The 15709-nt window shown below is 28.8% G+C and overlaps 1 protein-coding gene across 1 annotated transcript; it reads left to right on the forward strand.

Moving 5' to 3' along the window:
- Positions 1–7203: 7203 nt before the first annotated feature.
- Positions 7204–15292, forward strand: LOC113373863 (alpha-1,3-mannosyl-glycoprotein 4-beta-N-acetylglucosaminyltransferase A-like; the record flags this gene model as incomplete). Its single annotated transcript, XM_026614136.1, is given in 8 exon segments — positions 7204–7382; positions 7447–7744; positions 11760–11890; positions 12248–12355; positions 12644–12837; positions 14202–14391; positions 14394–14462; positions 14531–15292. Coding segments are annotated over 8 exon segments (1199 nt in total), but the record flags the coding sequence as incomplete, so codon positions are not given.
- Between the last annotated feature and the right edge of the window lie 417 nt (positions 15293–15709).

A 15709-nucleotide genomic window follows, 5' to 3' on the forward strand; every position in this document is an offset into this window, starting at 1 on the left:
CCAACCACATGCATATATATATATATATATATATATATATATATATATAGCTTTGTGTTTGTTAAGAAATCAACATGTATTTACTCCACAAATGTCTGGATCCCATGGCTTTTAAAATATGCGCAATCAAGAATAGTATAGTTTTTTTTCTAACTAAAATATTGATAATAATTCACTAAAATTAAAAATTTAGTGAGGCCTTAATAACGTTATATTTTAATATAAATCAATTAAAATTTAAGCTCAAGACTTTGATTTACATTACAAAATATATTGATTGGGAATAAAACAAAATAGAACTTTATATTATTTTAGCAGTACAAAGACCCTGCTAATTACGACTTACAATTAGAACAAATTTTAATGTGAATACCAATTATATCACAACAAACAAATGTTTGTTACCACATATTAAACAAATATCTGACAGTGTTCAATAAAACTCCTATGCGTTTTTTTAAAAAAAATCACCTGGTGTTTTTTACCCCAAAGGCAGGGTAAATTGGACGGTCAGGGGGCAAACAGGTTCAATGTCTCATTTTAAATTCTGAAGGGATTTAGCGTGGACCTTTGTACCCTCAGACCTTTAACCTCCGTTTTACCTTATAAGACAATATTTGTTACAAATAAAATATATTTTGTTGACGACAACAAAACGTTCTCAGCACCCATATATGTCATTCTGAAATGAAAAGAATATTTCCATTCCTTATAATATATTCGCATAAGGATGACAGATGAAATATCTGAATGAAGTCCCATCCAATATTTTTCTCTTCCGTGTAAACGTCAGTTAAGTTTGTCAGAAAAAAGTGAAAAACGATTGCTTTTTTCCGCTACATTTCGTTTTTCTCTTATTGTTGGGAAATTCAATATTAGGAACAGTAATATATAAATATACAGGGTGTCCCAGAACCCAACATCAAGCTGAAACGGGGTGGTAGTAGTGACCTTAACTATCATGACAGAAAATTATCCCGAGTAGTTTGAAAATTGAGCTTTTAGGTGCCACCTAGATCTTTAGTGGTTATTGTGACCTAGACCATTTTTTGGTTATTATGTTTAATTTGTAATAATTTTGTTCATTTATCTTTTGGATTCGTAACTGTGAATAGCACTTCTAGAACCACCGTCAAAAATAATGAGAATTTGAGAAGGCGTTCTTTTAAACAAAAGCACTAAAGTGTTTTTTTGCAAGTTTCATCAAAAGTTCAGGATTGTAAAATTGTAAAATACTTGACAATTTTGTAATAAATAAAATTGATTAGAAAAATAAAAATCTAAATCAGGAGAAGGGTTTCTCAAAATTCATTAATTTTAAAAATTTTAGTTTCTGTTTTTATCTTCTCCTATGGTAAGTTATAGTAATCGCAAACTAATTGAAAGGTTTCTCAACATTTTGGCATACCTTATTTTTAGAAAAATTGAATGTACGTATGTGTGTGTGTGAGTTTATGTATGTGTGTGTGAGTTTATGTATGTGTTAGTGTGTGTATGTGTGTGTGAGTGTATGTATGTGTGAGTGTGTGTATGTGTGTGTGTGTGCGAATACAAATTTGATTCCTGTTGATAAGGAGACGTGCTGATTAGTTTTTGGCAAAGGCAGGTCTAGCTGTTTTGTAGATACGGGGCAAAAAGTGCCTAAAACGGTAACTTAGTTTTTAAGAGAACGGTGCGTCCGATTTTAATAATTCAAAAAACATTTTATGTTCATTGAAGATGAAGAACTGATTAAATTTTTGGAAAAGGCAGGTCAGGCGGTTTTGGAAATTTAGTAAAATGAGTAAAAAAACGCCATTCTGAGGTCAAAAATTGGACATATGCACATCAAATTATCAGATAATTTATAGAGATTTTAATAATACTTATAAATTTTGTTTACATTTTATGGGTTCCCTAACTTATAGACGGCGATGCGGCGTTTACGCCAAAATATTTCAAAATAAAGAAAACTTTTTTTTCAGTCATTTTTTTCAACAAAGTGAATTTTTTGCAAAAATTTAAAAATTCTCGAAAATCAATTTTTTTTTTTTTTTTAAATTAATCTTTTCTAAAAATATTAATTTTTGATACGGCTAGTTCCTTATTTCAATTTGCCTTAAGGCACGATGGTATACACCACTAGTTTTTCCTTATTTACAAATAATTACAATGTTTTCAATAGGTGATCTGAAGACAGTAAATACCTAGTTTCAGAATAAATTTTCATTATAATAATATTTCTGTTTTGAAACTAACTTCATCTATTATTCGTTGTTTTAATAACTCCTGGAAAATTTTCACGGTGTAACTGAGAATTCCAAATGAATTTTCATGTAAATTTTCGTCTTGCTTTATTATTTTCATAGAGTGCTTTTCAGTTCAACTTTAAATATCTCGTAATATATTCTGTTTTCCGACTGTCTGTACTCAAGTGCATATGTATGTTGAATGTTGCTGAGAAAACGCATTTTGCATAATTTTCTCTTAATTAGAAAGCACACATATCTGGAGCTTTTAGAAATTTTTATTTTAAAAAAGTTAGGTAGTTTTCAATTAACTTTTTCGTAGGTATTTGCGAATCATTAGTGCAGCAAGTATTTTTAAACAATTATTTTTTATAACAGAATTTCATAAATATAATAATAGTAATAGTGAATATGAAATACATCCGCAAACTTCGACGTTAAATTTTTAGGGTGTGTTTTTTTTCAATTTTGCTAAATATCGTAAATTTTCGTTAAAATGCGATTATATCATTATATATTAATAAAAAGTTAATAATATTCTCTATAATATTATAAGACATTATTCGCCATATGGTTCGTCTCATTTCACAAAGCATTTTTCCATTTGTAGAGTATCAGAATTTTATCATTTCGAACATGTCTATTATATTTCTATTTCAATAAACGTTTGTTTATCAATAAAACCAGAACATCCTACATTTTCCCCATGAACAAACCAGGTGCCCTAAAAATTCGTTTCAAAGTAAACATATTTTCCGTGTATTCAGATGATATTTATTTCAAAACAGAGTAAATACACAGAAACAGTATATTTGCATATTGTCTGGGACAAAAATACAACAGACAGAAAATTGAAATAATCCAAGTGGAACATAAAGAAAATAACAACGGGGCAGAAGTCGTAACATCACAGGTAAATATGGAAATTCGAGATGAAATTTGTTTTGGGCGGAATGGGAAATGATCTTATAAATAATATAAGGATGTTTTAGAAACCACGAAGGCGAAATGTACTTTTATACGCTCAGTTTTTGGCATACTAATTGCTGAGATGATCTTTCTTGATCATCGAAAGGGAATGGATTCAAAAATATTTCTTTATTACAGGAATTGTCTAAATTTGAGGAAAAAATGTTATTGTTGGAATGCAGAGAAAGAGAATATTTTAACACGTTTTCATCCTTTTTTACATTTTTTCAAATAACTTAAAGATTTTATTCGGGGCATTATAATTTATTAACATATGTTATAATGAAATTTTGAATAATTCCTAATTGAAATAGCGGGCCCTAGTATTTCCAGCAATATATGGATTTAGAACATTTTTTCACAGTCCTTTAAATAACTTCAAATTTTTATTACGGACATTATAATTTGTTCACATTAGTAGAATCTAGATAAAATTTACTAAAATATATTAAAAAATCTTATATACACTTGGATATTAAAATTTGGAATAACTCGTAGTTGAAATGTGGACTTTAGTATTTTGCTAATTTGTTATATATGGGGTTAGAACATTTTTTCACATTTCTTCAAATAACTTTTAATTTTCATTTAGGACATTTTGATTTGTTTACAATAGAACAAGCTAGATTAAATTTAATAAAATCTGGTAGAAACTGTTATATACATTTGGATATTGATATGTGAATACTTCGTACTTGAAATGCGTACTTTAGATTTCCATAATATGTGGAATTAGAACATTTTTTTACATTTTTCCAATTAACTTTAATTTTCATATTATGCATTATAATAAGTTTATAAAACTAGATGAAATTTACTCTAATAATATAATAAAAATTATTATTTACATGGATATCAACATTTTAAATAAAATGAGCTGCGATAGCTTTGAAGGCACTTTTATATTTCGTGTCCTACAAAAAAATAAAATGCAGTTTTTTTTAATAAACCTTTTTTAAGCAATACTGGCTATTAAAAATTCCTTGAATCCATTATTTTTTAATTCACAATCATACAATTTTAGATCTACATTTTTTTTCACTTTGAGTCTTGTATAAAATTTTATTTTCCTTGAAAAAAATACTACTTATGTCAGGTAGTCAAAAAATCTGTTTTTATATTTCTGCTAATTTTTGTGATATTGAAATTGAAATTATTAAGATGAGAAACTATTTTAGACCGTCTTTCGAATTTTGTAATCGCCAATTTTCTCATTCATAACATATTAATTCATTCGTATTAATAAGCATACTCGTTGTCTTAAGACAATCTGAGAATGATATACATTATGATCCAATTGTAACATAATATATATATTAATATATATATATATATATATATCATTTTCGGATATTTGATGGGTATTTGGAATTTTATCATCAAGAAATTACGATGATTCAATTAAAGACCTATATTTTTTGGAAACCTGGGTCAATCCGCGAAAAAAAATCTAAACATTGCGATTTCGAATAGAATTTTCTCAAACACTTTTAAATTTATTAATTAAAATATTGCACAGACACGGGCTATTGTATGCCCTAAAATCGTAGTTTATTATTTTAAATATTAATGAATTGATATTGTTTAACTCATCACATCACAAAAGTAACTTATGACACAAGTTTTGTCTATAATATTTTCTTAAACTTGGATAATTTTTTTACATTAAAATATTTGTCGTAGGGCTGTAATATTTGAGTATGAGTCTATATTACTATAGTATCTACCTTAAAAAAAATCATAAACATCGTCGAAAATTTTTTTTAACACTTTATTACAAGAAAAACTAATCGGCACGATTCCCAACCAATATTTTCCGAACACTTTTAGAATTTTGAAAATCGATTCAGGATTGCGGGCTAAAACGTAAACGATTTATTTTTCACTTTTCTTCGGAAAGTTAATAAATTTACACCAGCTCTCACACTATTTCTCTCTAATATACAATACTTTGTTAGCACAAGAACAGACACCAGTGCACCTTGATGTTGCACTTGTGCTACGATACAGCTACGTTTCCGTAGACCGACATTGTATGACATTATTGATTTGTTTCCATGACTACATCACATCTGGCATCAGGAATATTAGATAACTCCGGAGAAATATCATACATGGACGGCACGTGAGAGAAAATGTCAGAGGATTTCTTCTTAAGGTCAAATGAGGAAATATACTTGGGTCGTGATCTTATTGTAGAACTTAAAAAGATGAAGACATTTTCGGAGACGTACTTTTAAGGTGGGCATGCAACCCGGTTTGGTCGGGTCAGTCCCGGATTTCCACCTTGTGTCCCGGGTTTTAATAAAAACAATATTTGTCCCGGATTTAGATTTAAATGAAATCGATAACTTTATTTTTGAAATAAACAGTTGAAAATATTACCTGAATATTTAAATTTCAATTTCGATTGATTAAGTCAATTCTTGACACATTTCCACTTTCAATGCCACTTTCAACTAGTTTATTAAGTTTTGAAAAAAATGTTTTACGAAAATTGGTTTATAGAGATACAAACACGTATTTGTGCACTAAATTAATACAATTACGTGTATTATAAATGTGTTTGAGATTGAAATCGCAATATTGAAAAACGAAAATGATTTTATTTTTTATGTATCAAAATGTTTCAAAGGTTTCTGAACATTTTGGCATACCTTAGAAAAATTGATGTATGTGTGTGTTAGTGTGTGTGTGTATGTGTGCGTGTGTGTACGTATGTGCGGATACAATTTTTCATCTACGATTTCGAGAACACAGATCAACCAATTTGAATAATTCAAAAAATATTCGATTCCTATTCATTAGGAGGCGTGCTGATTAGTTTTTGGCAAAGGCAGGTTTAGCCGCCAAAAAACATTTTACTTGTATTGACAAAAGAACTGATGAAATTTTTGTAAAGGCAGGTATAGCGGTTTCGGAGATTCAATAAAAAAGTAAAAAAAAATGCCATTTTGCGGACAAAAATGATCATTGTCATATGCACATGCAATTATCAAATATTTTATAGAAATTTTAATAATAAGAATAATTTTTTTTCTACGTAGCTATTATTTTTCGATATTTCGTTCTTACGTGGCTAACGTATTGCGATTGCTTTTAAAAAGAAGTTCAAAATTTTCAAAAAGTATAAAAAATTAAAACTTTTCAAAAATCTAAATGTTTTTCAAACATTTTAAAAATGTCGAATATCCATTATTTTTCAAAATTCTGAAAAAAACCCTTGAATTTTTGTTGAAAACTCCAATTTTTGCAACGGGAAGTTCCATCAATTTGCCTTAATGCACTAGTTTAGTTTCTAGTGAAAGCGATTAAGTCGATTATTACACATATCGGGAAGTTCATGAAACTTGCCTTAAGACAAAATGCCGTTCACACCTAGTTCTTATTTATATGCACATCCTTAAGTAATTTATGTTCAATCGATTTTACCATTATCATCTATCTATTCCCAATTTTGCATCTATTCCCAATCCGACTGAAATTCTGCACGCATCGTTAGTTTCCTAATTTAATAGTTTGGCAAAGTCCATAATATATATATATATATATATATATATATATAAAGTTCACTCTGGTTGTTTTTCTGAAGATTAATGTGGGTTCCATGAACTGGCACTGCATAGTTTCAAATCCTAGGAAGGGTATCTACCCTTAGAATTCCTTACAAAGTACGGCGCGAATTATTCATAAGAGATGAATGATCAGAGTTTCTGTGAAGTAGTTTGACTGAGAACTCTTTTTGTATGAACTTAAATTGGATAGTCGTCGTAGTTTTGAAAAAAAAAACTTGGAAAAAAGCGTAAAGTTTATCGATTTAAGCTGCATGATCAATTAAAAATTTTTAAAGAGCGGATATATATGCTTGTGTGTGGGAAAATCCTCAGGACGATACATCAAATAAATAGAAAATAGTAGAAATTTACCAATAATTTACTATCATATCATTTTTACTTCAAAGTTGTATTATTAAGTTTTTCACTGAATATTTTTATTTTTTTACTAGGAATTCCGACTGTGAAAAGGGACAAACAAAGTTATTTAATGACGACTCTCCAAAATTTGATGGAAGCCATGAGTAAATCAGAAGCTGATGACTCCATAGTTATTGTTTTTGTGGCAGAAACCGATTTGGATTATGTGCTTTTAGTTGCTAAACAAATAGAGTTGAGGTTTCCTAAACAGGTAAAAAAAGCAAAAAAATATTTTTATAAGAATATATAAAAACTTTACCATTTTTTTCCTTTAGGTTTCCTCTGGTTTACTAGAAGTCCTAGCACCACATCCCTCCTATTATCCAAATTTGGACAAATTAAGGATAACCCTAGATGATCCTATCGAACGAGTCAGATGGAGAACGAAGCAAAATTTGGATTTTGCCTATTTAATGACCTATGCTCAAACTAAGGCCACGTTTTATGTACAATTAGAAGACGATATCTTGGCTAAGAAAAATTTTATTTCTTCCATGAAGAATTATGCCATCGAAAAAACCGCGAGGAAGGAACCGTGGTTCGCGTTGGATTTCTGCCAACTGGGATTTATTGGTAGGAAAGGAAAATTTATTTATGATGTTATATTTTAATTTTTTGTATACTGGCGGTGGACCTTTTAACAGCGGATCTTTAAGCCCCGATCTTCGAACTTACCAAAAATGAAAATTTTTATATATCTTTACGTTTTAGAGACTTGTGAACATTTTGGCATACTTTAGAAAAAAAAAATGTGTGTGTGCGTGTATGTGCGTCTGCGGATACAAATATTCGACGACGATTTTGCGAACATGGATCAACCGATTTGAATAATACAAAAAACATTCAATTCCTACTGATAAGGAGACGCAGCAAAAAGTGCCAAAATTTCGACTCCAAATATGCTATGCAGCACGATTACTTGAAAAAAATGTTAAAAATTCTCAAAAAAAATACAAAAAAATAAAATTTTGCGAAAATGCCATTTTTTGTTTAAAAAATTTCAACATTTCTCAATTTCTAATCTAAATCTAATTTTTTATATTTTTAACTACCCGTAGGGCAAGTTATAGTAATCGCAAAAAAATGGAAAATGAAAATTTTTATACATCTTTACGTTTCAAAACCTTCTGAACATTTTGACATACCTTAAAAAAAATGGATATATGTGTGTGTGCATGTGTGTGTGTGCATGTGTGTGTGTGTGTTTGGATACAAATTTTCGTTGACGATTTCGAGAACACGGATGAAGCGATTTGCATAATTCAAAAAACATTCGATTTGTATTGATAAGGAGACGTGCTGATTAGTTTTTGGCAAAGCAGGTCTAGCCGTTCCGAAGATATGGGGCAAAAAGTGCCAAAAACTCAGTTTTTAAGAGAACGGAGCGTTCGATTTAAATTATTCAAAAAACATTTTACTTGTATTAACAAGATGAAGAACTGATGAACTTTTCATAAAGTAGGTCTAGCGGTTTCGGATATCTAGTAAAAAAGGTAACAAAAAATGCCATCTGGCGGTCAAAAATGACCATTAGACATATGCACATCAAATTATCAGATATTTTATAGAGATTTTAATAATAAGTATAAATTTTGTTTACATTCCTATGGGTTCCGTATCAGCGTTTATCGGTTAGACGGCGACGCGGCGCTTACGCGCTTCGATATTTCGTCTCTATGCAGTTAAAGCAGTACGATTGCTTTGAAAAAAAGTTCAGAATTTCCAAAATATTTCAAAGTACATTTTTCTTCAAAAAGTCTTTTTTTTTCAAAACAAAGTAAATTTTTGTCAAAAATTTATAGCTTTTCAAAAATCTAATTTTTTCAGAGTAATTTTTTTTCAAAAATGTTATTCTTTAAAAAAAAAAAATTGGTACGGGAAGTTCCAGCAATTTGCCTTAAGGCACGATGGCATGCCCACGATCCATGCTCTAAATATTTTATCACGCATATCCTTACATAATGCCACTGTCTTAGGAAGACATATAAGCCCTTCTGATAAGGGATGTAATTTATCACCCCTAATTCAGAAATGTTAAGAACCACTGACAGACTCAAAGTGGAAAAAGACACGTAATATACAAAGGACACGCAAAGTGAGAAAAAATAATGATTGGTGCTCGTTTTGCGTTTTCATCATAAGAACTAAGAAATATAAAATATTTCTGAGAAGAAATATTATATAAGAAGAAATACTTCAAGGACTAGGAAATATGTTTGTGTCAATCATAATGATAGAAGACCTGGATTTTATATATATAGGGGCTTAAAGATCCGCGAGTACAAAGGTCGACCACTGATATCTCAAAAACGAGTGAAGTTAAGAATTTTTTAACAACAATATTTGAAAGTAGGGGGCAAAATATGTATAACCAGTCTTGATTTTTGCTTCGTCGATAAAAAGGCAATATTTATAAAAGTATTTTTTCCATAATTTTTTTTTTCATAAAATCCATAAAAAAGTATTTTTTCCGTTATTAGTTTTTTTGGTTGTGAGCACTGTTGTTTAGTTTACTAGACCTAAATATAATTTTTAAACAAACATTAATTAATTGTTCTATAAGATGTTTTGTTATTTTTAAGTTAGATTTAACAGTTTTAATATATTCCATATAAAATTTTACAAGTGGGTGGGGTAAAAAGGACCAATTGAATAAATTAAAAAATAATAAATAAAAGAGTAAATTAAGTTAAAAAAAATGATGACGAATACTCTTTGCAAAGTTCTGTGTTTTATAATAAGTATTGTTATTTTTAAGTGCGATTTAACAGTTTTTTTTTCATATAACCCATTTAAAAGCTTACAAATGGGTGGGGTAAAAAGGACAAATTGAATCTTTACTCTGACAAAAGTGTGAACAATAAAAAATAATAAATAAAAGAGTAAATTAGGTTTAAAAAATGATGACGAATACTCTTTGCAAAGTTCTGTAATCTGTGCCTATGGACTTGGTTTACATTTTTTTGAAAAATGAAAAATATTTCAGTAACAATTTACCTGGGAGTTTTACTGAACTATTTGTTGTGATGTAATTTAGTTTTAACAAATACTTGCTAAAACAAATTGGACCTTTGTGTCCCGCCCTTTTAATTTTCGTCTCCAACCAAATAATTAAACGGCATTTTTGAACATCCTGAAGTTTATATTTTAATTTAACCCGTATTTGGAATAATTTCGCATATTATTTCTGAAGAATCAGGAAAAATTGAAACTTTTGGAACTTTAGGAATATTTTATGCTATATTAGCTATTGGATTATTAGGATTTATTGTATGAGCTCATCATATATTTACTGTAGGAATAGATGTTGATACTAGTGCTTATTTTAATTCAGCTACTATAATTATTGCACCACATTGATTAAATTATCTAGCTATAATACTGTAAAATATTTTCAAAATTTAAAATAAAATTTTGGCTCTTTTTGCCTCCAGGCTGGTTGGACTGCGACATAAATGCGATAATAATATATGTAGAAAGTTAAATAATACCTAGGACACTATAATTATTCAGATATTAAAGTTATTTCACCGCATTTGCTCGGTTAGTTTCCATTTATCTTGTTTAAGGGTTGAATATTGTATTATTCACGGTTTAATCTATGCCGGTCATTATTTATTGTGTTCATTATGGTTTGCGTTTGCAGTTTATAATTACTATTTACATACCTTATATATATATATATATATATATATATATATATATATATATAATATTTTAGATAGAAAAAGATATATAAGTGAAAACAAACGTGTTTTAATAGGCATCTAAATGCTTTATAATTACGCCTTGATTCTATTATATTTTTTTTTAACTTTCCATGGGGTAAATAATTGTAATAGAAAAAAATCGAAAATAATTTTTTTATATTTCTTCACGTTTCAAAAGTTTCTGAACAATTTGGCATACCTTAGAAAAAAAATGATGTATGTTTGTGTGCGGGTACAAATTTTCGTTAACGATTTTGGGAATACAGATTAACCGATTTGAATGATTCAACTAGTGGTATATGGCATGGTGCCCTAATTGCTGGAATTTTTCGTAACAAAAATTAAATTGTTTAAAAAAGATTTTGACTTGTTAGATTTTTGAGAAATTTCAAATTTTTGAAAGAAATTGACTTCTTTGGAAAAAAAATACTTGAAAACAATTTTTTTTTTATTTTGAGATATTTTAGAAATTTTGAACTTTGTTTTTCAAAGCAAAGACTTTAGACTGCGACGCGACGTTTACGCGCTTCGATATTTCGTCTCTATGACAGCCACGCAGCACTATTGCTTTGAAAAAATGTTCAAATTTTTCAAAAAAATTTTGAATATAAAAAAATTTAATTTTTTAAGTCTTTTTTCTCATAAATTTCAAAATTTTCAAATATCTCAATTTTCCAGTTTACAAAAGTTTTTAAAGCTTTTTTAAACATTCTAATTTTTGGTAATTATATGAAGTCGAAAAAAGAATATCAAATTGTTGGTATTACCAGCAAGTTGCCTTAAGGCACGATGCCATGCACCACTAGTTATATATATTATTTATTTTATGAAACATGTTTGTACTCTAACTAATTATTATATATTATGCATTATTGCAGGTAAAATGTTTAAATCAGCCGAATTACCATGGTTAATCACATTTTTCCAAATGTTCTATAATGATAAACCTGTGGACTGGTTACTGGATCATCTTATTTCCACAAAAATATGTAATTGGGAAAAAGATAGTGTAAGTGTATTTTTATTCTAATTAGAAGATATAATAATTGATACTTATTACTTATACTACGTTTGTCAATAATCAAAGACAATATTGTTTCGTAATTTTTAATAATCGAACATTAACATTTTTTACATTTACATTACATTACATTTTTTATACAAAGTATCGATTTTAAGGACAGATTTATGTATTATCAAATGTCTTACAAAATAATTACATTAATTTACAATTTTTCATAACTAATTTTTCAAATACTATCTTATTCATTATTTTTTCTAATAGTGCAATGAAAATTTGAAACGAACTAAATTTATATAACTATGTTGATAAATTTAAAAATTTATATATGATTTTTTTTTTCAGAAACATTGTAAGAAAGAAAAGGCCAAAGTGTGGATACATTACAAACCCAGTTTGTTCCAACACATTGGAATGCATTCGTCTCTCAAAGGAAAAGTTCAAAAGTTGAAAGTAAGTTTTAACAATTTGTTTTCTTAATAAATTAAGGAATCGACCATCAACTGTTTGTAGAAATTTCTGTCACTTAATCCACTTTAATTATTTATTTTTTCTAATTCTAATTCTCATTGTTAAAGAATTCTTATATGAATATCAAATAGGTGGTGACTTAACACATTGCCAATATAATTCAAATATTTTTAGACCTTCAAATTTTTTTCTTTATTTCTATGTGACTTCTTTAAGAAATCGACTTTAAGAATTGACATGTTATACATTTTTTTATTTTTTTCTTCCCAGGATAAACAATTTGGAAAAGTACCTCTGTACATTCCTCACAAAAATCCTCCAGCTGATGTCCAGACAGGAATAGCAGCCTACAAGCAGAACACTTTGGCAAAAGCTTATGCAGGAGAGGGATACTTCTGGGGTCTTTTGCCAGAACCAGGAGATAGTCTTCTATTTAAATTTAAACAACCAATTGCAGTAAAGAGGTAGACGATTGTTGTTCCATTTGCCAGAAATGTTTTTATGATTTTACCAATAAACTTGTTGGTATTGGTATTTTGCCTTGAGGCAAGTTGCAGGAACTTTCCGATATGTGTAAATAATCGACTTAATCAATAAAAAAAAAAAATTATGAGTGATTAAAAGTATTCCGAGTGGATTTGTTATATATCATGGAAAACGAACGAACACGTTAACTCGGAGTATTTTCTAAAAGCAAATTTTCAAAAATCAATAATTTTTACAATTGAACCAGTTTCTGTAGGACTTTAATGGTTTAGTATGTTCATTAAGACCAAGTAGTCTATCGTTATACCAAGTAAATCGTCTAATTTTAATTTTAACAAAAGCCAAAAAACTACTCATTTTCTCAAACTTTGATCAATTTTTAAAATTAAACTACTAGTCGTAAGGCTGTAATATTTCAGTAAGTTTTATAAGACCATGATATATATCGCTAAAAAAAGTTTCATAAAAATCAGCTTAAATTTTTTTTTCAACAGTTAATTACAAGAAAACGGTTCGGTAGATTTTCACCTAAAACTAATCAATATTATTTATAACTAATATCCTTAGATCAGTTTTTGATTTTTTAAAATCGAAACACGGTTTAACACTTATTTTCAAATTACAAAGAAACGGCTCGGCAGATCGTCGCACAAAACAGATAAACTGTTCTTCACTAAGATACATCAAATGGCTTTTAAATTCATGAAATCGGTTCAGGCGTTTTTGAGCAAACGTCGATGAAAGGTCTAATTTTGACAAATGCCAAAAAAACGATACTAATTTTTGCAAACTTTGACGAATTTTTAAAATTAAACAATTTGTCGTAGGGCCGTAATATTTTAGTATGATCTAGAAGACCATGGTATCTATAGCCAAAAAAAACTAATCAGCGCGATTTCGAACAAATATCTTTCGAACGGGTTTTGAATTTTCAAAATCGATTCAGAATTGCGGGCTAAAACGTGGACGAAAATTATTTCACTGTTCTGCTATTAACAAAGAAACGGCTTTGCTGATCGTCGCGCAAAATTGATGAACACTAGACCTCATCGAGATATATCGAATAGCTTTTCAAATTTTTTAAATCATTCGATTTGTTTTTAGGAAACCGTTGATTTACGGCAAAAAATATGTTCATACACACACAAACACACACATACAAATTTGGTCTCAGTCGATTCAGAATGGCTTGAAACGTCGAGAAAACATAAAACTAGCGAATCGGATTTTTTGATGGAAACAGAAACTTTTCCTTTGGGAAGTTAATTATCCCTTTTTGTATATTTTAATTCTGGCACATGGAATGGACGTGTAGATTTACTATTTTATTCTTTTTTTTCAGTTATCTTTTCCGAAGTGGCAACGCAGAACATCCATCAGACAGATTCTACAATACTACTGTAGAGGTTTTACCAGCATCTCCAAAAGTAATTTATGATGTCGGATCTCGCTACAATTCCACAAATGATGGTTTTATAATTGTAAGTAAGTTTGATTCTACTGGTCTAGCTTATGGTACTCTGGACGACCCTGAATTTGGAAAATTGCTGCTATCAGACTTAAGGTACATGCTGATTCTGAAAACTGGGCGATACTAAGCGAGGTGAGGATAAAATATTAGTAAAATGTAAATGGTAAATGAGATTTATGTGCTGAGTTGTTTTTTCACAGATCCATATAGTAAGTGATGAAAACAGGTGACCTTTTATCAAAATCGATAAAAACGAAAACAAAACTCGTCCGAGAGTCCTAGACAACCCATCTGACATATCAAATTTTGGTGCACTTGCAAAAACTTTAAAATCCAAAGGAATCAACGACTTCGAGACAACTATCTCCAATGCCATAAGAAAATTGAGAACTTCATCCCAAGGATTTTATAAAACAGGTTTTATAGATTTTAATGAAACAGAATCCAAAAAAGGTGGTAAGAATTTTAGTAGTATAGTTAATAAAACTGGAAATGATGATAATTTTAATAGACGACTAGTGAATTCATCTCCAAATAGAGTTAGTACCGAATTTAATATTGCCAGTAGAAATTTGAGCAACAATGCTTCGAATTCAAAAGATTTTATAGACAATGCTATAGATAATATAGATATTAACGATTATATACAAATTACACCTAAACCAAGTAAATCATCTATTATCTCGCAATATTACGAATTGGCAAGATTTAGAGTCCCCAAAAATCAAAATTTGTCTGAAACCATGATAGCTTGAGAGTATTGATCTGTGATAAATTTTGTAAATTTTGAAAGAGTATAAATATAATTATGTATTATAAATAAATTGTGCAATGATGTAGATGTGTGTATGTTTAACTGTTTTGGTGTGTTTGTCGTTTATTAAATCATACACATGGTAATTGTATATTTAAAATAAATATTTTTGTGCACAATTTATAAGTAAATGTGATGTCGAAAGAAGGAACGTGTGTGAAGATTTTTTCTTTAGTTTGCAAATTATGACTGAAAATTAGAAGAAATTTTATTTATTTTATTTATTTATACAAGTTTTTGGAATAGAATTATTTCTTTATTTTTTATTTTTGTGATTAAGATTTGGTTTCTTCTACAGAAATTTCTTAAATAATTTAAATCCTGATAATTTCACATTTATTAAGTCACCATGGATTAATTTAAAGTTCTGGCACAAATGCTAAAATTTTTCCAATTTAAATAATTTATTAAAAAATATTACAGACTCGTTCAAGATGTTTATCGAATCAAAGTATCTCTTAAGGGGGTCTTCCTATGTGACGGCCTGTTTTTTAGGGATATTTTAGATTTTTTTTCTACGACCAGTAAATAGTTAGAGCTTTAAGTTTTTTATCATTTATTAATA

This window comes from Ctenocephalides felis, unplaced genomic scaffold (genome assembly GCF_003426905.1).
Source record: "Ctenocephalides felis isolate EL2017-DRISC unplaced genomic scaffold, ASM342690v1 CF-g0.4_SCAFFOLD_00845, whole genome shotgun sequence".
NCBI lineage: Eukaryota > Metazoa > Arthropoda > Insecta > Siphonaptera > Pulicidae > Ctenocephalides > Ctenocephalides felis.